The 19,387-nt window shown below is 55.1% G+C and overlaps 7 protein-coding genes across 7 annotated transcripts; 1 reads left to right on the forward strand and 6 right to left on the reverse strand.

The window, feature by feature from the left end:
- Positions 1–62: 62 nt before the first annotated feature.
- Positions 63–973, forward strand: G647_04305 (uncharacterized protein; the record flags this gene model as incomplete). Its single annotated transcript, XM_008728649.1, has 2 exons — positions 63–528; positions 600–973. 2 exons carry the CDS (start codon positions 63–65, stop codon positions 971–973), a joined length of 840 nt encoding a protein of 279 aa, XP_008726871.1.
- A 582-nt stretch (positions 974–1,555) lies between these two features.
- G647_04306 (uncharacterized protein) lies at positions 1,556–3,570 on the reverse strand (the record flags this gene model as incomplete). Its single annotated transcript, XM_008728650.1, has 3 exons — positions 1,556–2,142; positions 2,222–2,805; positions 2,885–3,570. 3 exons carry the CDS (start codon positions 3,568–3,570, stop codon positions 1,556–1,558), a joined length of 1,857 nt encoding a protein of 618 aa, XP_008726872.1.
- Positions 3,571–4,830: 1,260 nt separating this feature from the next.
- Positions 4,831–6,318, reverse strand: G647_04307 (uncharacterized protein; the record flags this gene model as incomplete). Its single annotated transcript, XM_008728651.1, has 2 exons — positions 4,831–5,798; positions 5,844–6,318. 2 exons carry the CDS (start codon positions 6,316–6,318, stop codon positions 4,831–4,833), a joined length of 1,443 nt encoding a protein of 480 aa, XP_008726873.1.
- Positions 6,319–7,248: 930 nt separating this feature from the next.
- Positions 7,249–8,200, reverse strand: G647_04308 (uncharacterized protein; the record flags this gene model as incomplete). The annotated part of the gene is made up of 2 exons (XM_008728652.1): positions 7,249–7,807; positions 8,031–8,200. The coding sequence occupies 2 exons, from the start codon at positions 8,198–8,200 to the stop codon at positions 7,249–7,251; spliced, it is 729 nt and encodes a 242-aa protein (XP_008726874.1).
- A 400-nt stretch (positions 8,201–8,600) lies between these two features.
- Positions 8,601–10,051, reverse strand: G647_04309 (uncharacterized protein; the record flags this gene model as incomplete). Its single annotated transcript, XM_008728653.1, has 2 exons — positions 8,601–8,831; positions 8,891–10,051. The coding sequence occupies 2 exons, from the start codon at positions 10,049–10,051 to the stop codon at positions 8,601–8,603; spliced, it is 1,392 nt and encodes a 463-aa protein (XP_008726875.1).
- A 908-nt stretch (positions 10,052–10,959) lies between these two features.
- Positions 10,960–13,653, reverse strand: G647_04310 (uncharacterized protein; the record flags this gene model as incomplete). The annotated part of the gene is made up of 1 exon (XM_008728654.1): positions 10,960–13,653. The coding sequence occupies one exon, from the start codon at positions 13,651–13,653 to the stop codon at positions 10,960–10,962; it is 2,694 nt and encodes an 897-aa protein (XP_008726876.1).
- Positions 13,654–15,420: 1,767 nt separating this feature from the next.
- G647_04311 (uncharacterized protein) lies at positions 15,421–18,455 on the reverse strand (the record flags this gene model as incomplete). The annotated part of the gene is made up of 2 exons (XM_008728655.1): positions 15,421–18,328; positions 18,394–18,455. 2 exons carry the CDS (start codon positions 18,453–18,455, stop codon positions 15,421–15,423), a joined length of 2,970 nt encoding a protein of 989 aa, XP_008726877.1.
- Between the last annotated feature and the right edge of the window lie 932 nt (positions 18,456–19,387).

The raw sequence follows: 19,387 nt of genomic DNA on the forward strand, positions 1-19,387 counted from the left end.
CTGGCATGAAGGATCACACCACATCCTAACCACAAGATCACAGTCCACAACCCGAACTCGCCATGAATCCTCCATCCGGACCTCCACCACCGCCACCAGCCCATCCGCGCGAAGCATTTCTTTACAAGTTCAAGGGTGAATTCATCGCACTGATGCTTCACTACAAAGCCGGCATGTTCAGAGGCAAGATCAACTGGTCCGTCAAGCTCGTTGATTTCTTCGATGTCCTTCTCCAATCCCCTGCGATAGACAAGAGTGAGAGGCTCCTCTTCGCAAAACTGGCGTGTCAAATTGGAACCCTCACTTCGATCGCAGACCCGGACAACAGTTGGATTGGTCAGACGACGCGGCAGGAGCATCATCACACCATGCAGCTTTTACGGGCCATGGTTGATGTGGAAAAGGCGACGCGGGGACGGCACTCGTTGACCGGATCGCTGAGGAACGCTGGATTCAATAACTTGAGCTTTGAGGTAGGGATCAATGGCGCTGGCCAGGTTAGCTCAGCACGGAGCAAGGAGAACGCAAGTGAGCATTACGGTGTCCCACCAGAGCAGGGATAGTGACAGTAGGGCGGTTGACTGACCAAATCGAAGCAGGATACAACAACCAACCTCCGGGCACACCACTACCAATGGGCATGCAAGCGGCGAGCAACAGTCGACCGGTGGAGACAGCAGGGACAGCAGGGACAGCGGGAGCAGCACTACTGAGTGGCATGCCAGGTGCAGCATCTGGCAGCTTTCAACTTCCGATGTTTGACAATCAAGATCCGCCGCAGCAGTCAGGTCATCCTTACATCCCACCGAGCGCCATGGACTCCCACTTTGAAGGGTTGGGCGAGTTTCGGAGTCCAATGCCAGCTGCCAACGACACGAACTCCGGGTCAGCAAGCAATGCAGGCAATCAATGGCAGAATCAACAACCGACCGCGGACGATTGGCTCGCGAGGGCATGGCAAATGCAGCAATGACAAAGGGTGATGGGAGGACAACTGTGGCTGTACTCGAAGTCTGCCTCGTGGAATGGAAAACACTGTGTATGCACTCCGTACTCCTGTGTCTGGTACTGTAGCTCGATCGACATAGCAAGAGCAACAATACATCCCCAAGCCGAGACTGTCGTATTTTCTTCTCGTCAAGTTCCAATCTCGTACACAGAAGTTGACATCATCTCCTGCATTGCGGTCTATCAGAATTTTGGTATTTAATTAGTTCTTCCCCCACACAGGCGTATTGAAGGTGCAATGCCTTGTTATTGTGTCCTGCAGCACCACTTGCTCGGGGTGGAAACGCCTCTCGCACGCTGATGGTGTCCAAGCCCAAGATCCAAGCCCTTACGATGCGATCCGATCCAATCCAACACTTACTATCAAGTACGTAGCCAGACCACATCAGACAAGTAGGCGATGGGTGGTATATCGTACTGTATTTGTTCCATGCCTCTCCCGAACTGTGTGGACAATCAGACGATGGCGATATATCGTACTGCAACTGTCCCGTTATTCACTCCCTGTACACCGCCGACGGCATCATCCTCGGCCGCCGCCACGTCATCAACTCATGGCAAACTTGGACCTAGCTCTCAAGCTGGCGCCATAATACCACAGCGCCCAGATGCCGAGCACGCCACCGCACAAGAGGCCGCCAAGCAGGGAAATGCCGCGCCCGATGCCCAGGTTGACGTACAGCGGGTGCGCGTAGATGATACTCCCGGCGGCCAGCGCGGAGCGGCACAGATCGTTGGCGGCGAACAGGCTGGCCGCGTACCGAGGGTAGGTCAGGGGCAAGTACATGAAGATGCACTGGAAGAGGACGAAGGCGCCGACGGCGTACAAGGTGATGCCCAGGATGGAGACGATCCAGTGGACGTCGGCGCGCGCCGTCCAGCCGAACCAGAACATGCCCGCGGGGAGGAGGGTGGTGGCGAACAGCGCCGGCACGAGGCGGTGTTCCTGCGCGCGCAGGCCGTGGCGCCGAATGTCCGGCTCGAGGTACAGGTAGACGTACGAGACGTAGATGACGATGCCCACCGCGCAGCCGACGACGATGCACACGAACACCACGCCCAGCTCCCCGATGTTGAAGTCGTAGATGCCAATGTACACGAGCGGGAAGGCCTCGAAGAAGGAGTAGTAGATTCCTGCGTGCCCGTCCGAAATTGTGTCAGTGGCCCACGTACGTATGCAGAAGAGGGGGGCGGGGCAATAATGGCAACCCACCGTATATCAAACTCGTGTACACGTTGGTGAAGAAGACGGCCGGGTCCTTGACGAAGATCTCGACGGGCTTCCACATCTGGTCGATGGCGACTTTGGAAAAACTCATCTGGCCCTGGTCGATCTCGCCTTGCGACTTGAGGTTCGCGTTGCCCGTGAGTTGACGGAGCCGCTGCGCCCGGCGGAGCAGGATGTTGCTCGCCGACGTCTCGGGCATGGCCAGAACCATGAGCACCAAGATGGGCCCGGACATCCACAGCACTTCCCACAGGGCCCAGCGCCAGCCCTCGGCCACGACCGAGAAGCCAGAGAGCAGGGGTCCCACGGCTGGGGCGCAGAACGCGGCGGCCACCCACGCCGTGAGCGCGTAGGGCAGTTTCAGCAGGCCGTACATGTCGCCCATCGAGGCCCCGCCCGTGGCCAGGCACGGCGAGCCCATGAACCCGGTCAGGAATCGGAGCACGAGCAGCGAGGCGTAGCTGTTGGCCAGCGCCGTGGGCACGCACAGGATGACGAACAGCCCGAACGAGACCATGTACGGGATGTTGCGGCCGATGGCGGGGATTTCGGACAAGGGGGAGAAGAGCCTGTGTATGTGTGCGTGTGTCATCAGTCATTTCGTTCTCAAAGTTGTAGCGCTCTTCTTTGTGGGAACAACAAACTCACATGGGCCCGATGCCGTATCCTATCACGTACATGCTCAGGCCGAGACTCGCTTTGCTCTGCCCGACGCCAAACTTGGCCATGACCTGCGGTTCGGCCGACGTGTAGATGGCCGACGCCGAGTAGACGGCGAAGGTGTAGATGAAGATGAGGAACGCCACCCACACCTTCTTCCAGCTGTTCCAGTTCTGCGGGTTCGCCGGGTCGTCCGTCGTATACCAGTCGACGAGGACGATGCCGTCCGAGGTGCGCTGCGGCGCGATGACGCTGCTTTGCTTGCGCTCGATGGCCTCCTCTTGTTCGACTTCGAACCGTTCCCGCGAATACGGCGCCGTCTGCTCACGTGTCCGCGTGCGCGTCGTCACCACGCCAAAGTCTCCTCGCGCCGACGAGTGCGACGTCGGGATCGTGCTGAGTGGTGGTCGAGCTTCGATATCCTCACGGTCGACGTACGAGTCCGAGGGCTTGCGAGACATGGCGTGCGGAGTGCTGACATCGCTGGAATCGTGGCTGCTGGGGATCGCCGCGGCCTCGACTTCCTTTCCCTTCTCCATGGCCGTGGCCTGCTCCCAGGGGATTTGGAAGCCGGGCTGCTGTTCGGGGAAGCCGAAGTATCGGCCTTTGGACATCCAGTTGATGAACTGCCCTAGCGGGGCATCTTGGATGGCGTCTGCAATTGCCCCGCCCATCGTGACTGTGTGAGAGATAGATACTGGTCAGGAGAACGAGACAGTCGAAGCAGCGCTGGGGCACAATGCAAGGAAGAAGGCTGGAGCTCCAAAGAGCGGGATAGGAACCCCTTTCTATAGAAAGAGTCCCGGGGACATGGAGCCATGTTGATGGCGATTAATCATGCATGGAAGGGTAGTTTCCACATGCTGAGGTACAGCGTGCTGGCGTCGAGCATGGTACGGTACGTCCGCAAAGCACTAGCCTTGCTTGTAAAGCCCACAGGGTGTAGGAGGTTGTCCAAGGGGAACTTGCTCGGTGTATGGCAATCCGTCTCCACATGACAAAACAGGAGATGTCCTTCGAAGGCCGTCGCTCGGGCTCTGCTTTGTAAACGGTCTGGCCAGACGGCTTGATTACTACTCCTCGTACCACACAGCGTGCGTGTCCAGCACAAGCACCACAAGGCTGCTGCTGCTGAATCACAAGCGTTGGCATAGTTTCTGGGCATGAGCCTAAGACAGTAGGAGTTGTACAAAGCCCGAACGGCTAATGTCCTCGAGTCCCTGCAGATGAGTCAACGCACCGCGGCCACTATTGCAGCGAGAGGCAAAGTCCCCTACATGTCGTCGGCATCGGTCTGGTCTTCTCCCGCAATCTGTCGCTGCTTCAACCGTCAGTGGTCAGTGGTGAGCTTGTTAGTGATCTTACATAACCGTCCGCGGAGCCAGCAGGGACACGCACGTAGCCGACGCCTCGAACATCGCGTACGGGCGGAGTGGTGTCAATTCTTTTGGAATGGCTCGAATGGCTAAGCTTGTCTAGTCAGCATCCCCTACAGACGTCATGGTGCATGGTGGCTTCGAGCCTGCCTCTCAAGATCCAGAGAAGCAGACTGATCTGGATGCTGACGCTTGTGATTTGCAACCGGCACAATTGTTGGTTCGCTGCGAGGTCGACCGGATAGGAAACTGTATCTGTATTCGATTGCCTTCAAGAATGCCGCGCTGCAGCACGACGTCCGTGTAGCGGTTGTTGTTACATATTCCAACACCAATGAAACGCCATTTCGTCCACCAGCTCGATTCCGATTCAATGCTTGCTTTCCGTGGGCTCTGAACACAATGGGTATCACTTGAAATCTCTCGCCGGATCAACTCCACGCCGACTGTGCCTCTCCTAAGCCTAGTCCAGCAGTCGTCCACGTCGTGTGCATCGTTGCGTTGTCTTGATGCCCATCCTCACCGCTCGAACATGAACAACCGAATATCGTCTCGTGCTCATCGTGGCGCCGATTGCCACAGCGTGAAATACTTCGGCGTATCCTCCGTGTACAAATATGGCGGGATGAACCCATTTGGCAACGCTACCATTTCGACCTCCAACCTGACCGCCGCTTTCTTGAACACGGGCTGCAACTCCTTGCACTTCTCGACCATGAGCCGTTGCGCGAGCAAGACTTGGTTGATCTGCTCCGTTGTGTCACCATCGTCGGAAGTGCTCAATCTGGGTTCGTCGTCTTCGCGGTAGTACTCGTATGAGTAGATCAAGGTCTTGAGCAGGCGGACGCCGTGTCGGACTTTGTCGGTCGCGATGCAAGTATCGAACGGAAACCAGACGCGTCGTCTGGCGTGGAAGGGTGGTCGATCGCCAAGCGGGATCCCAAACACTTTGAGAGTCTCGAGATTTGGTGGCAATCTGCGCCACGTCGCGTGGTCGCACAAGGCCCGCACTCTGACCAGGTTGACCGTCCGCACATCGAGGTCAAGTTGCTTCATGGCATAGAATTTCGACAGGTTGAGATGCTGGCCTGGGTGATTGAAAGACTGATGAGAAGGCCTCGAGTACCCCAGACTCAGAGACAGGTGTTCGAGCGAGCCCGCACAGTGCTTGGCTATTGCCTCCACAAACGAACCCGGCGAGACATTCCCGTGCATGCGGCTACTTCTCGTGAACATGCCGTCGTAGCGGATCCCTTCACTGATTTTCAGCGACTTCAGTGCACGAGGAAAGCTGAGGAGAACAGCCAGGGAAGGTGAATAGATGTCACACTCTTCGAGGTGCAGGTGTTCCAGATCGGTCGACCCAACTAGCGTCTCGTCGTCCTGGAATTGAGTGAGCAACCGCTCCGGAAAGTCGGTGCTGGCGCAGGACATTGTCAGTGACTTCAGTCGCGGGTGCAGGAAGAGCATGGCGTATTTGGTCATCGAGTAGATCTCCTTTTGCGCGTCGACGAAGTGTAAGGTACCTGGAAGACGGTTAGGCAAGAAAGACAGCCGGGGATCGAACATACAGTGCTTGAGATGCGGCAACGCCCGGTCGGCATCATGGGGGACCACCGCCGAAGCCGCCTCGAAGATCCGCTCATACCGATCCTGCAGATTCACCCAAGGAACCCGCTCGTCGGGAAACTTGGTGTTGCAATCTGGGGTCTCGAGCCGCAGGATCTGCAGGTTCCGCATCAGAGCAAGATAAGGTGGTAGCGTGCTCAGGCCCTCATCATCGCCGAACTTGGTCGAGACAAGCAGAGACCGGATCCATGTGGCACGGCGGGGATTAGCATGTAGACTGGCGGACAAGGCGGAGGCTTGACTGCCGCTTGTGACCCGGATCGTGTGATACAGGAACGGTTCGGCGAGGTCGTCAAAGTGCTTGCAGACGTAGGTGATGTTGCACAACGTCCGGAAGCCGAAAAAGCTGAAGATGTTGATCAGGACCTCGTCCGGCAGGTGAAGCAGGAACAGGGCCGTCGGTGTTTGCGCGATCATCTTGGCCGTAAGATGCGTCAATGGCCGGCTGGTGGAGGTCAGAAAGCTGACATCGAGAGGGAGTGCGACGGCGTGTGGATGTCCTGTGGTCCTTACAGATATCTCTTTGGCTGGAGGTCAGAAGAATTGAGCAGTGAGATGTGAGAAGTGAGTCTGGGGTGATGAGCACCTGTTGGTGATGAAGCAGGGGAATCGAGCTGCCTTTCACACCAACTCGAAGCGGGTGACGATGTCATGGGCCTTGGGGCCACGCGTGGCTGATTCAGGGCAGTTGCAGTGAGGCCCGAAAGTCCAGCCTAGAGCTGAGGTGCGCCGCCACTGGCTGACTGGTTGGCGACCTCCGGTCGCGCCGCCCAACTGCCAGCCGCCAACCGCCAACTGCCCAACTGCACCCCAGGATTTCGCCGCCCAGGCACTTGTTTTAGTGAAGCGGCCGTCCGCCAAGCGAGTCTACAGTCGAGAATAGGCCGACAGACACCCTTTTGTGTCACAAACATCCGCAGATTTGAGGCACTTATATCTTCATCACGCTTCACACCGATCGTAAATTGGTATCTATGAGTACGTTGAAGAACTCCTACTGCGGAGCCACTCCAGGATGCCGCATTCAACCGTTTGCCCGGTTTTCGTCATTGTCTCATGTCATCGTCGGTGCTGACATTCGTCCTTGGCTTTTCCGAGATATCCTTGGTGTGCTCCCATCAAGTTCCGAGACTTGTACCATGAATCGAAATGTGGAGTCGAAGCAATAGACACGAGCACAGACAGCAGCGGAAGCCTTACCAGAGCCTCGTCACGACCCGACGGGCCTCGCTTGAGAGCCCTGAGCGTCTCGACCCAAAGCTAGCCATCTCCGGCCCTTTCCACACACGGCCGATGCAAAGCCCATGATCCCTTTGGACCCATCCATCCTTGTGTCTTGCACATCTTTTAAGCAGGCGCCTCATAACCTCTCCTGAACACCCGTCCAAACATGTCCACACCGACCCTCTCCCCCTTTGTCTCACTCTTGGCCTCATTCTCCGCATTCGCCGGGATATCGACTTGCTGCCCATTGACTCTCCAGCCGCACGCAGTCTGTGCGAACTTCGCCAACGCGTCTCCCCTCAGATCAAGCCACCCGCTCAATACACCCAGATCGATTTGTCTGAACGTCTTGCCCACTTCCCCTGCAATGCGTATCCTGATGAGGTCCTCAAACCCCACGACGTCGGCGTAGAGATCCGAGTACAGGTCATCAGACTCCAGCGTGGCCCAGAATGCATCGTACTGCGCGGACTCGAGGAGAGTGTTCAGGCGTGTGAGCTTTTGTATCGACTCTGTGAGGTCGGTGGTGGGGATGGATGTGTTACCGGGGCTGTACGGGATGGTGGAAGGTGGGAGGAGGGCGAGGCAGAGGGAGAAGGCAGGGGACGGGAACACCGTCAGTGCTTTGACGAGGATGCTGGTGACGGTGTCGGGATGAAGGAGTTGTGGGTTAAATTGGTATCTGTGTTTGCATCTAGTCAGTACGTCTCGTTCCTCTTGTGATCAGGCCTGAAATCGGTGCGTAAGACTGCTTGCGATATCTCAGATAGAGCTAATATTTCAATCTCCATGACTCCCGTAGGACAACGTCAGGTAATAGGAAACGTGGTATGAGAAATTCTCTTCATCATAATACCATCCAACTCGAACAAACACATTCCCAATGAGAGTGTCGGATTGCTCACAGTTTCAACAGCGCCATCGACGCGTATGCGTCGAAGAATTTCTCTTCGCATTGCTGGTTGACGTATTCTTGAAATGTGGTTGTCGTTTCTGGGTTGTACCGGTTGAGCCCGTTGAGGATTTCGTCAATGTGCGCTGGTCGCTCCGGGCATCTGTCAAAGGCATACCCCATCTTGGCCAGGTTCGTGACAAAGCCGTAGTCGTCGGATGGATATTTCGTTCAGAGGGCGATCGAGAATCCAGAAACCAGAAATTCGGTGCGCACTTTGGATCTCCGCAGTTTGTGCGGAGCGGAAGAACTTAATGCCGGACGAGATCATACAGTCACCACCGTATGCAGCACGCAGCACGCAGCACGCAGCACGCAGCACGCAGCACGCAGCACACCTTGGAGCCCCCAGAATGGTTTTGCTATGATGCCTGGATGTCGTGCGCTCCTAGCGAGTACAAATGAATATGTCACACGTCAAAACGCCCCAATCACGTGAATTTTTGTGTCCAAATCGCCAATACCTATCAAATATATGCACTCCAGGTTCTTCGTCGAGATATGACCCTCTTTTGACTCGGTTCTAGGTCACCAACCAGACAGCGCCTCCAATGACAACAGCAGCGGCCAGGAGCGTCAGTATCGCCGCACCAGCCTTGTCGCCCGTGGTGATGTTGTCCCTCAAGGCAGCTGGGTTTTCTGGTGCTTGGGATCCAGCATTCGGGTCGCCCTGCGAGGTCGCTCCTGTGTTGCTGGACTTGGGCGTCAAAATGTCCTTGTTTAGCGTTGAACCTATGACCGACAATGCAGCCATCTACAGGCAAGGTGTCAGGATCCATACCGAACCAAGTCGAGGGGGGAAATAAAGCATACCTGTTGTCCAACCCCGGTCGAACGATCCCACGTGGTCGTGTACCATTGCATACCGCACTGTCGGCCTGTTGAGCCTCCGTTGCATTGGCCCGCGGCTGCCTGTGCACTTGCTTGCAGTTTGGGAACGATCTGATCCGCCGTCTGCGGCACCAAAAGACTCGTTACCGCCAACCATCTCGCCAAATACGACTTGAAACTCTTCTGATCCTGGTCGCAAAGCATCTGCGACTCACACTGGAGTTCTGACATAATGTTGCCCCCATACTGGGCTGGGAAGAACAGAGAGAAAGTGCTGTTGAGGATCGTGTTGACTCGATCCAGCCAGATCTGGCTGCCATTCGTGTGATTGTACATGTAGGCAGCGCCGACCAGTAGGGTCCCGTAGTTGTAAGTCCAGACAAACCTTGTCTGATCAGTGCAATTGTTGTTCGTATCAGTGTTGTCCCAAATATAAAGCGTACCAGTTGACGGATCCGTCTGCATCAATACGCTGCTCTCCATCCAATCGTAGACCATGGTCGCCCAGTCGGCATAACTCTGGTTTCCGGTCACGTAGGCCAGTCGAGCGGCCAGTTGGAAATTGCCGCCGTTGGACACGGCGTTCTTGAGGTTGTAGCCGGCATTGAATGAGAAAACCTGCCAGCGGAAACCGCCTCCACAGGTATTGGTATCCCAGTAATTCCGTTGAAAGTTATAAACGGCCTGTGCCAGAGCCAGCCACGAAGGAGCATCCTCCTCCTCCGACTCGGGGAAGTTGGCTTCGACCGCATCCATTACCGAAAACGCCCAGAACGCTTGGTCATCGATACCCATGCTCTTGGACTGGTTCGGCGGGTTAAAATTGTTGTCAGGCCCTCGCTGGAATTGCAGGGCCTGGGACACCACGGGATTGTACGACGAGTCATTCGTGTACTGCCAGTAGTTGATGAGAGCACCAAACATGGCCCCCGCCTCCCACCAACAGTAGATGGCTGGGTTGTTGGGGTCACAGCTTAGGCCGCCAGGCAATAATCCAGGTACCTGGCCCGTCTGGTTGCCCGTGTACAAAGTCATCATGTCATAGGCAATGGTTGAGGTGGCCGACTTGACGCTATTTTCGTCACTGATATCGAGCGTTATGGCCAGTGCGCCAGGCACAAGAGCCAGAGGCAAGAGCCTCATGGTGAAGGGTATGTTCTAACGACGCGGCGCCAAAGTGGTTGCTGCTGATGGTCGTGGCGGCAAATTTCGCCGTACAACCCACGCCGACTTCCTTCTCGCCAATCGCTTTGCGCCCCGGATGGATGGTGTCGACGCTGTGCCCGCACACGCCGTGTATCGTGGTGAAAAGAATGGCGTTGTCTTTCGAGATTCTTGTATATGTCAATGGACAATGAACCGGAGAGCGAAGGACGGGAGGTGTGTCGCGATGGAGAGACGAGAGAGAGGAAAGACCGAGATGTGCCCCCTGACGACGTCTGAATCAAGAATCAAACGACTCCCCAGTTGCAGCGGCTGGCGCTGTCTCAGAGGTGCAGAAAGTTGGCCTCCACCCATCCTGTCAGCTCCACCAATGCCGCGCACCATAACCCGAGATTGCGTTTCGAGCACTGCCTCGTCAGCTTGAGCTATGTCATCACCGGCCCAATGGCACCGAGACTTACCGCCGCAGAGACGAGGCCGATCATCTGCGCGCCAACGCGGAGTCGTTTCGACGCGTATGGCCATGGTCTGCAAGGCAGAATGTGCTCCTCAATTAGCTTTTAGGTTGGCATTGTCGGGAGCTCTCACGGCGAAAGGCAATCCTTGCGCGCATGCATACCCAGGTAGTATTCATAGCCGGCAGCGCGACATGGGCAATGCGCCTGGGACTTCAGATACAAGTACCAAGCGAAAGCTTAGCACCTCTTGGTAAACGTGGCCGCCCGGAGGACCGCTTAAGCCTTACTTGGCCTTACTTAGATGCTTAACTGGCACTTCGAAACTCTGGGCGAGCTTAACGGGCCTCACTGGGCGTCCACTCCGTCGCAACCTGAACCTTACAGGTAGGACACATTCTTGACTCTCGTCGGGGCTCTATTGCAAACTTATCATGTCTTTCTGCTACCTGCTTTCCGCTGCGCCATGCTATCTGCTGCGCGTCTAACTATTTCCACCCAGGCAGCATTGTGAGTGAAGAACGAAGCAACTTCGTCATCTGACGGCCAACCAAGTTTCTGGCAGTGTTTCTCTGCTGCTCGGATAAGGCGTGGCTCATGCGGTAAAGGCGAGACAAAGCGTGCAGGGTCTTCTTCACCTACCAGAGGGTTTACTGGCCCTCCCAGGAAGAGCCGGACGGCGGAAAGTACGTCGCGCAGTGAATACCGCATGCCATCGTCGCCACGGGCTGCGGCGGCATGACAATCGGAATTTGACTCCCTCGGAATTGCTCCCAATACACCTGGATGCTCGCCGATCCATTTCACCAGAGCGACCAGTCCCTGCACATCATGAACAGACACCAATACCCGCACCATAAGCATGAGGTCGTCAACCTGGGGCACGACCAGAAGAGCCAGTTCGGGTGAAGGCAGAAAGGTCAAAGTGCGACCGTATAACGCCCGAACAAATGTCGTCCTCGCGAGTGCCCCAATGTCTTTGGGCTCTATTCGCGTGTTCACGTACCTCAACATCTGGTGCAGTATCTTCGCCTGAAGCCGGAAAGTGTCCAAATCGGCTTGAAGGCTGATGTACACTTTTTCAGGCCAGAGAATCAATTTGAGACGGCGCCACACAGCGTTTCTGAATGCCACGCCCTGAGCATTGAGATACTTCGCGACGCCAACAGATGCTCCATCGAGTAGCGCGTTCCACACGCTAATGTCGGTGATCCCTGCTGCCGCCAACAGCTGCGACGCGTATGTCATCGCAGGGACGTCGGAGTCGTCTCTGCAGATTAATTCTCGTCTGTTGGCGTCGAGGTAGCCGACAGCCCGAAAGACCAATGTATCTTCTGGCCCACTCCGGCAAAGAAGCGAAACGAAGGCAGCCAAGGCATGAAGCGGAAGCCTGTCGAGACTGTGGCGTATGACGGAGACAGGATACTTTTCAGCGTGTCGTAGGACGTCTTTGGTGACCTCGTCCCAACCGCTGTCTCGAATATAGGCGAAGCCAGCCTCAGCACTGGGACTTTGTTTCAGCAAACTGGCCATGAGATTACCGCCCGGTTTGATGCCAGCGCGTAACATGGCCTGGTAAAACTCGTCTACGGACGGAACATCGGCGTCAACATAGACCACTTCGCGAGGGTTGCCTGACACTTCAAAAGCTTCTTTGATATCGCCTGGCATGTATTTCCATGCTAGAGGGGATGTCGACGCAACGGTGGACGCAAGCAGCTTATCCAACATGGCGAAGTACGGCCGGTAATCCGGCCGAAGAGTTCCGATGGCCAGCTCATAAGAGCGAAAGGAGGCCCATGCCTCTCGGATTGTTCTTGTGGCTTGAATGCGTGCCGCCCACACCTCAGGTGCATCCGTGCATGCGGTCCTATCGCTGACCTGCTCTCCCTGCTGCAAGAGCCAGGGACGCCGCTGCCGCATCAGGATTGCCCGTGTTTGAATGGTCGGGCTACCATCTGTGTCCCAGCCGGCCAGAACAGCGGCGCTTCTCTCCCAGTCACCGAGCGTGTACCCGGCCTCTTGCATCCGTCGTAGCAATTTCATGACCCGGCTTTCTTTACCCGGGTATTCAAGGTCCCGTTCGATTCCCATGTTGATCTGCCGCCACGGAGGCCACGATAGGGATTTTGCTTGAGCCCATGTGCGCTCGTGCGCGGTCTTGCGATGCAGAAGCTGTACCGCGATCAGACCGCGGTAACCCTCTCGGGTTACTGGTATTTGTGGTTTGGAGGCAAACATCAGTCGAACTAGGGCCAGTTGTGCGTTCTGCTGAAAGAGATACGCGTTAAATGGTGTGCTCAAGGGCGCGAAGGATAGTAGCGACAAAAAGCGGTTGAATATGTGACACAGCCGTTGCAACTCGGATCTCTCAAGCTCTCGAGGATGAACAGTATAATAGTCGGCAAAGAGGTGCTTGATGATGAGGCTGATATCCTCGAATGAATCGGGTGCAACCCGCCGCGCATGCCGAAGAAGTCGAACTACCAAGCAGACTCGTGTAACCCAGTTCCAACCAAGGTATTCTTTCGCACTCGAACATAGTTCCAGGTCCTCCAATATACTCTGGATGAATGCCTTAAGAGATGGCGCGCTAACCTCTTCGGCACGTAGAAGTTGTAAAGGCACAAATTTGGGAATCCGCCCATGCCCAGACTTGCGCGTCTCCGCTGCCAGGGCGACATATCTAGAAAACGCCAGATCCATATTTTGCGAGGCAAACACCCATGCCCAACTCGCGACGGCAGTGACATCGTTGCCGACCTTTTTCAAGAGTTTCAGGGCGTCATCATGGAAAGTCGACTTGAGGGCGGCGAGGACTATTGCTTCGTCGGATCCTTCCCGAAGAAGAGGCTCAACGTTCTGGAGGTATTCGACTAGGAGACTGCGCAAGCCCGTGTCGTGCCTGAATGCGACGGTCGATGGCTCTGGTAGTGCTCCGCCATTGACAAGCCACGGAAGAGGATTAGTGGTGGAGAGATCGATCTTGTTGCGCCTGGCGTGCGAGGGCAGAAAGATGGCCAGCATTTGCTCGACCGTTTTGCCGAATCGAGATTGCTGTCCAGACCCTTCCTCAAATGAGCTGGGTAACTCTTCTCCATGGCTGGCATTGTGATCGCGGTTCATGCGGCATGTATCGATACTGCCCTCTGCATCCTTGTAACCCTCTGGGATACCATGGTGCTCTCGCCCAGTCTGCCTGATAAACTCGGAAAAGTCGGTAGGAAAGAGAGCCCTCTGCTGGGTTAGGAAGTCCGGCGCAGGGGGTATTGAAGGAGCAGGTGCCGCCGCACTCGGCTGGCTGGTATCATGTCGCCCTCTGTGTTTACATTGAAATACTCCCTTCACAGGTTTGGGGTATTGAAAGACTGGTTGAGGACCGTGGCTGACGGAGACGAGAGCGCGACGAACGCTGAGCATCCATTGACGCTTCAATGGAGAAGCTATCGAGCGTCGGTGGTGGTGGATGGGAGGCGGCAGACAGTAGAGTCCACGTTTTATCTCATTGAACCTCGAGATATACGAGTGGATACAAGTAGTGATCCGCTGAGTTTGCTTTCTATCGATCTATTGCATACGGAGTAACGCAGTCGGGACGAGGAATGAAAACTGAAGACTCTCGCGGAAGTTACGGAGACGCACTGTGCCACATAATGCAGGCCCAAAGCTTTATAGTCACGTGACTGAATCGACCAGTCTTGGCGCCTGTGGCTACCCATCGTTGATGCGTTGATGGTTGTAGCGAACTCCATGAGTTGTCCTGACACTGTATGCTGCAGGTTGGCTCCTTACTCGTCTTCATTGCTGTTCGACTCCAGGTCCCAAGCCGCGGCAGAATACAGTACCCGTAGCCTGCCATCGAGTCGTAGCGACAGGAATTCATTTGGAGTTTGCCCTCCCGAGGACGTTGAGGCCTAGCGGTAACAAACGACATACCCTCCGGTGCTCCAGCCTTGTGCCGGCTTAGGATCCTTTTTAGCCAAGTAAAGGATAGTGCACTTCAGCTTGACTGCTTTCTTAGAAGCCCATTTTACGCAGAGCATTGCTTAGATGGACTACAAAATTGGGGCGAGTCTGTGATCAGGTCAGCCTGCCACGACCACTGTCATGAGTCGTACTTGGAGCTTGCGATAGCAACAAAATCTCGGCGAGTGCATCAAAGGGAACCGGTTTCGTTAATAGACGATCAATGCCAGATTCCAAAGCTTCGTTCCTGGCCGCTGCGGACGCGAGGCCTGTCAAGGCAAATATCGGAACACGAGGTAGGGAGTTTTGGGATTCGTACTGTCGAATGAGGCGAGTCGCTGTCATACCATCCATCACGGGCATTGATATGTCTGACACCGCGGGTCAATTTCAATCGATGAGCAAATGAGAAGATCGGGGAGAACGCACCCATCAAAACACAACAAAATGAGGTTGGTGCTGCAATGTACGTATCCACGGCTTCTTGTCCGTTGACCGCCTGCTCGAACGGCAGACTCTTCCTCTCCACAAAGGTAGTGAGGAGCTGTTGAAAGGCGTCAGCACGTGTCATCTTGAGCCTTGAGAGGTGCCTACCCTGAGGTTAAGTGGATTGTCGTCGACACAAAGCACAGAGCTACGATCTTCCCTCACTACCTTTGCGTGCAATAGGTGCGGAATATCTCCTGATAGCGTACCGTCTTTGGGCGAATCGAATCGCGCGATTGAATCGGATGCTGCGTTCGCCCCTTGTGAGTAAGTTCGATAATGGGATCGCGAGTCTTCGGGAAAGGGGGGCTCCGGCGAGCTATTTTGGGTGTACACTTGCGCCTGGTCGAGGCAGTGAAGCAATGCCGCGGCGAGTTTACGGGGACCAAGCCTGCATTGGAGCGGTTAGCGTCGCTAAACAACACGTCTCTGAAGAGTGACTTACGGTTGGTAGGTAATCTCAACGAATGATTCTGAGCTTGTGACACGAGAATCGGCCCGTAGTACAGCCGATTCGAGGGCGTCATGCGCGATGAACAATACCGGAGGCGTCATACTCCCAGATAACGAGCGCACTGACTGGAGCTGTTGGAACGAGGGTTCCAAGCAGATAACCAAGTCCGCAGACTTCGCAGTCCATCTAGAAGCAGTCAAGACCTCTACACCGAACCATTCCCTAAGAGTTCGGATGAGACTTTGTGAGAAGTGCTCCTCAGCCCTCAACAAACTTTCCGTGTTCTTTTGGGAAGCTTTCGAATGGACGTCTTCAAGAACGCAGATCCGAAGACGTTTCAAGCGGTCGGCGACAGCGGCGATAAGGTCTGCTCTCGTGCCCTGCGCCGTCTTCACCTCAGCCTTCTTCAACGTTAGATGGACATCGAACGTTGATCCCAAGCCCCTCGCACTTGCAACCTCGATATGGCCGCCCATGGAGTTGACCACCTGATCCACGATACTGAGGCCAAGCCCAGTCCCAACAGCCATCGGATCCTCCTGTGAGAATGCTTTGAAGATACGGTTCTGCATGAATTCGTTGGACATCCCAATGCCAGTGTCCCGCACGGTTAGAAACAGAGCAGCACCACCCTTGAGCTTCTTCCCATCATCTAATTGTTGTTCTCCCGAACCAATTTCGGCGTCCTGAACACGTAACGAAATCCTAATAGAACCCTCGTCTGTGTACTTCAATGCATTGCCCACCAGATTCATGATAATCCTTCTCCACGCGCCTGGCTGCGTTTCAAAATGAGAATTGCCAGCAGGCAGATCCAGACATAGGCGAACACGGCCGCGGGTTGACTCGGTCCTGTGGCTATTTGACAGTTCTTGTGGCTTTGTGTTGAACTTTGGAATCTGGACTCCGACTCCTGCAATGGCATCTTCCGAATGGAGGAAATCATGCTGAACTGTGAATCCCAGTGCAACAGATTCCACCACTTCTTCAATGACCAAACTTATGTCGACAGATGACGTGAGACTTGACGCCGCCAATGCCTTCTTCCTTCGCGACTCCATAATCTGCTTCCTTGGTGATGCTGCTTTAGAAAGCTTGTCATTGTGAACTTGGGAAAAGTTGTTGATTTTGGCAAAATCCATGACGTGTTCTAGGGAATCCAGAAGAGTACGCCCACAACTTGTGATGGTGTCCACCATTTCGCGCTGGAAGCGTCCCATGCTGCTGTCATACAAGAAATTGGTAGCTCCAAGGATGCCATGGAGTGGTGACCGTAGCTCATGCGATACCGAGGACACGAAGGAATCCTTTGCTCGACTTTCATCGAGAGAGTCAAGATGCGCCAGGGCATTTGTAATGCTGTTGCTAAACACCTGTAGAAATTTCAAGTCTTGGTCAGTCGCAAGATCCCGATCCGGCTTCAAAAGCCAACAAACGTTGAACGCGAACCATCGCTTTCGATTATAGTCCCACAAAGGAAGACAGACGAAGGCCCTGGCACTGGGTTCGATCTTCAGCAAAGCCTTGACTTGGGCGGCTCTGCGTCTCTTGTGCCGGTCATCAGGTTGTGGAGTGGTGGCACCCGTCGTGGTATTTTGAACGGGCTTTCGGTTGTCTGCCCCCGAACCCGAACTTGAAGTGTCGCCTGGTAAGGCTGTACTGAGGCTGTCCAGCAGATATACTCGTCCGCGGGGTCTACGCCCCATAAGCCTCTGCATATCACGAACCAGGAACCGAGGGAACTGTTGCTGGTTTCGGATTCGAACTTCTTCCGTGGCTTGGGTAACGGAGAAGGCCAATATAGGGCAGACTGCATCTGAGCCAGTCTCATCACCGCTGGAGGGCTCCTGGTCGGGCTGAGACTCGATAGCATCGGGTGAGTCTTCTGTTGCGCTCGAGGATGGCGAACTGCCTGTCATAGGAGAATGGCGTTTCTCAGCCCGCACAGGGTCGTCCATTCGTTCCTGGCGTGGTCTAGACTTACGGGAAGATTCAACAGAGGGAATGTAGAAAAAGGCACTACCATCGTAGCCGCCAGCAGCCCGGATTATATTTGCTGCCCGACTGAACATGGACTTACAACCAGACGGAAGGGCCGCCTCCCACCATGTCGAGTACCTTGTCGGGTCGACATCACTTCCCTGACTCAATTGCGGAGCTGCGGTGTCGCTGTTTGCATGACGCATATCGGCAGCTTCGGTCCATTGGCTCGTTAGTCCGGATAGACCGCTCACAAACGCTTGCAACCCTTCAATAAGTCTATCTCTTCGCTGGTGTTCTGACCTGATTTTGACAGCATCAAGGTGGCTCATGACAGTTTTGGCGGTGTTGCAGAGGAATACTTGTTCTTCTCTTGGAAAATCCTGCCTAGAGCGGTTGTCGAAAATGCAAACAGCGCCCAGTTTTGTGCCGTCAGGCGACCGGATAGGAGCACCCGCATACCAGCGCATCTGAGGACCATCCACCACGAACGGGCGGTTGAAGAATCTCGCATCTTCCCTCAAGTCGTTGATGACTACCATGTCCGGATCGACATCTTGGTCTTGCTCTGCATACAATGCTGATTCGGCGGAGTTGGGCAGGACTAACGAGCACAATCCCGTCTCTCTAGGCAAGACCACACTACCGATCCAGAGTGCGTTGTTATTCTTGGCTGCGAAGCCCACCTGGGCTGCCGACTTCGCAGCTTCTGCTAAAACATACTGTTGACTTGAGTCGATGAGAGATATCAAAGCGTGGGTGGCATTGAGACGAAGGAGAAGCAATTCAGCAAAAGCATTCAGGGCGGTATCGGTGGAGGGTTTCGGAACGAAATTGACAGCGCGACGGGTGTTCGGTTCTGTAATGTCGAGGCCCGGGTTTGGTCGCGCAAGATCCGTGGTGGTGGAGAAATACCTGCAGGCCAGTGACGCTGTTAGAGAAAGACTGGGCTCGTGATGCCAAGGGAGCAGATAAATCACCTCGAGACCAAGCGCTCCCTGAATTGTTCAGACGCCTTGGGGCTGCCTGTGCCGAATGACATGAGTCCCAAGGGCAATCACCTGGGCAGACCCTTCTAACAATCCCTCAGGCTGCGAATACCGGGCAGAATTAGAAGAAAACAGGGCAAGCAAGGGTGAGTCAAATGAGAGCGAAGTGGCAAGCAGAAGCAGAAGCACATCTGGTCTGGAGTTGAACAAATGTGGACGGCATTGACAGCAGCAACCACTGGACCTCGAGGCACTTGCACGGGTGGAGAAGGCGAATGCCGCGCAAGGGAAGTCGGTTGGTTGCGATCCCAATGTGCCTCTCACGCATGTCTTGGACTTTGAGTGCTTTCGGCCCTTGCGCTCACACAGCGGGCGTAGGCCGATCCATCCTACTGTGGAAAGAAAAAGTGGGAGGCAAATGCGCAGCGTTGCATGAGATCTGTATGTTGGAGGGGGATCTCAGTTGTGAGTCTCAAGAAACCAGGCAGCGAGGGCTGGGAATCGGGCGGTGATCATGTGCAACGGGTCCCACGTCTTCTACTTCGCCGTAGGCTTAGTTGTTGTGCGGCGGAGCAGGAGGCTCCGTGACCTTCACGAGAATCGCATCGCATCGCATCTCCTCAACATCCAAATACTGGTCGCGATCAAACCGTCGACCGTCAGACGAAATTCACTTCTCGCGACATAACACTGCCGCGCCCTGTTTCTTTCACGAACTCGAGGATCTCGTCCACTCATTCATCGGTCAATATTCTTCACAGGCCATTGGGGGTAAACTCAGGGTTCGGAGGCGATCTGACTTTATCCCTTTAGTATCTCTTGGTTGTCCTGGCTTGATCATTTCACTGCAGCATCCCGCGAACAGGCCGCAATACTACGCGTTCTGCGCGAGTGTGTCGGTTGAGGGCATGTTTGGGGTATTTACACAGATGCCCTTGGCTTAGCCCGCTCCGCACCCTGCTCTCTCGGCGGACTTCACCAAACG

This window comes from Cladophialophora carrionii (assembly GCF_000365165.1).
Source record: "Cladophialophora carrionii CBS 160.54 unplaced genomic scaffold supercont1.3, whole genome shotgun sequence".
Lineage (NCBI taxonomy): Eukaryota > Fungi > Ascomycota > Eurotiomycetes > Chaetothyriales > Herpotrichiellaceae > Cladophialophora > Cladophialophora carrionii.